The sequence below is a fragment of the Pistacia vera genome, unplaced genomic scaffold (assembly GCF_008641045.1).
Source record: "Pistacia vera cultivar Batoury unplaced genomic scaffold, PisVer_v2 Contig352, whole genome shotgun sequence".
NCBI lineage: Eukaryota > Viridiplantae > Streptophyta > Magnoliopsida > Sapindales > Anacardiaceae > Pistacia > Pistacia vera.
Genome location: NW_022196171.1, coordinates 128,656 through 131,395, shown reverse-complemented (window position 1 = coordinate 131,395; position 2,740 = coordinate 128,656). Strand labels below are relative to the sequence as shown.

At 34.9% G+C, this 2,740-nt stretch overlaps 1 protein-coding gene across 1 annotated transcript; it reads right to left on the bottom strand.

Moving 5' to 3' along the window:
* Positions 1-309: 309 nt before the first annotated feature.
* LOC116139578 (B3 domain-containing protein At2g33720-like) lies at positions 310-942 on the bottom strand. The gene has a single exon (XM_031425250.1). The coding sequence runs from the start codon at positions 940-942 to the stop codon at positions 310-312; it is 633 nt and encodes a 210-aa protein (XP_031281110.1).
* Between the last annotated feature and the right edge of the window lie 1,798 nt (positions 943-2,740).

Below are 2,740 nucleotides of genomic sequence, written 5' to 3'. Positions count from 1 at the left end.
TTAATCAAACTTGAACAAAAACAAAACACCACAACACTTTTTTACAATCACACACACATATATATAATTCTTATAAAAATCAAAATACAAATTTCAAATTAACACATATGCCATGACTTATTTATTCTAATATATATTCTCATCATGGCAATGATTAGAGAATATTTTGCCATTCTATATAGAGAAAAGTTTCTAGCTTTTCTCCAGTCTTAGTCTTAGACTTAATTTCATGAATTTTTTTTTAAAAAAAAAAAAAAAAAAAAAGATAATTCATAATATAGGTTTCATAAACAGCAACTATAGAACTGCTCAGTTCTTGTTAATAACGCAGAAGTTGAACCTTGAAGTATCCCAATACATAGCAATCTCGTCTCCTTCCTTTAAATTCCTTCTTTTCACAAAATCTTTACGCCAGTTGCCAATGAGAGCGTAGCTGCTGCCGGATGAAGTCCATTTCTTCAAAGCCATCTCATTATGGATAGATTCAGTATCATAATCCCACACCGCAACTGTCAGACGCTCCCCACTTTGAATTTTGTCAAAGCTATCACCGCTCATGGAAGGCTTAACATACACATCGATCAAATCCTTTGGAAGCAAAAGTCTGCACTGATGACCATCCACATCACTCCTTGTAAGCTTCTTCCTGATGTTCCGTAGATTATAAGGAGGGAGCCCCAGTTGTGTAGAAACACCCTTTCTCCTTTCTTCTTCCACTTCTCCGGAGCCGTAGCTTTTCATCTCCATAATCTTGGAAGCTACCTCTCTTCTGTTTATATCAGCCTCGGAGAAGTCTCTAGGGACAGGTGTGGTTGCATCTCTGGTCTCAGCTGGCCAAGGCCAAGCTTTATCGAACAGCGTTAGTTCTGTTGACACATGAGTTCCGCTATCTGATGCAAACGGAGAAGTGAATGGAGCGCAGCCTATTGGTTGTTTGGCCATGGTTGATGAATGATGGTTTTTGATTCAGAACCTGAAGGTTTTGAGAGAGAGAGATTTTTGACGGGTTTGATTGGTGGTGGCAGCAAGAAGAGAACACAGATTCTATATATAGAAAGCAAGTTATTTATAGAGAGAAGAAGAAGATTGTTATATTGAAAGTGAAAAAGACACACTGAAGTGAAAGCTAATTAATTGATTAAAAGTTTAAAAGATTTCAATCTGTGTCGCACGAGTGGCATAAAAAATATTAAGCTTTATCATGGTTTACTGCCCTTGGTGATTTATCATGGATTATCATACGTAAGTCTCATTATTTGACTTTTCTTTCGCTTGTTCAGTGTATTGACGACAGCATTATGTCAAAAGACTCTAAAGAAGAGTTTACAAAGTTACACTTTCTGCTTTGGGAAGAAACAAACAGGCATCAGGCATAATCATACATTAGTTTCAATTATATAATCAACATAAAATCTACATGGATAGTGATAAGTTGCATTATGAATTGACTGGAGAAATAATTGGACCGCGATTCTCGCTATTTTTGCTTTTAAGTTAACAATGAGCTTAAGTAAGCAGAAGTGTTGGTGGAAATTGACTTGGGAGTGGAGTGCTTTTTGGTTTGAAGGAATCTCAATGATTCATATGATTCATATAATTATGTCATGAATAATTTTAACTAGATTTTGAGTTGTTGAGGCGAACCCAACTTGATTGATAATTACTTGGAGATTATTTAGCACCACTCAATCTGTGTCGCACGACTGGCATAAAAGTTTGGTGATTTATCATGGATTATCATACATAAGTCTCATTCTTTCTTTGAATTTTCAGTGATCATAAAAGATCCCTTTGGTCAGATTTTATCCTGGTTGACTTTCAAGTCTAGGACTCACCATTATCCTAAATTAAGATTTTCATTAGCAAGGATCTTCGTGCTTTTTTTTTTTTTTCACCGCCACATGCTAAGATTTGGGAAAAAATTCGCTTTCATGTTCATGCTATATGCTACAAACTTATGTTTGAAAAATTCGGTTCAAACTTAGGTTGACTTATACAATGAGAAGCTATGCTACCTCTTACCCTTGAGGGGGGGTTTGGTTCAGAAATGTTAGATTACTGGGAATGTTGAATTACTAGAAAGATAGATTATCTTAGAAGATTACTAGGAATCTTTAAAAAAATATGTTTGGTTAGTTAGTGGGTATGTTATATTAATATGTTTGGTTGTGTAGTGGTGATAGACCTGATCTTGGGGGTTGTGTAGTAGTTTGACGTTTTCAGTGGTTATATAAAAGATCAATCAAGTAAAGATACAAACAATTAATATTCACAAAATAAAAATAAACAATTGAAGACAGTGATATGATATTTGATCCATTTTTTTATTATCAAATTCTCCAAGTTGGGCTTGGGGGAGTATTTACATGAACATGGAGATTTAGATGTCGGTGTGGAGTATAGTTGCGTGTACCGTCAGCCCACCGTAAGTGACAGCGACTAAGAAAAAAGGGTAACAGTGATTTAACGTCAATTTTCTTCATAACTCTATATGGATCCCGCTTTTCCTTAACTAACGGTCACAATTTGTCTCTGTTCTATGGTAGTGCGGAGTATAAGATTCGCTCATCACATCATCTGTCCCAATCACACATTTACGAGTCCCCATAACCTTTTTTTTTTTTTTTACGATTATATTCTTTCTGGTTGCTCGAAACTATCTTTTGAAAACATTTTTTGTCTTAAAAATAGAATTTCAAACTGTATTATAAACACGTTAAGTTAATTAATGAGAAAACAT

Excerpts from the sequence above, each read along its gene's own strand:
- LOC116139578 (XM_031425250.1), bottom strand. The coding sequence starts at position 942 with ATGGCCAAACAACCAATAGGCTGCGCTCCATTCACTTCTCCGTTTGCA.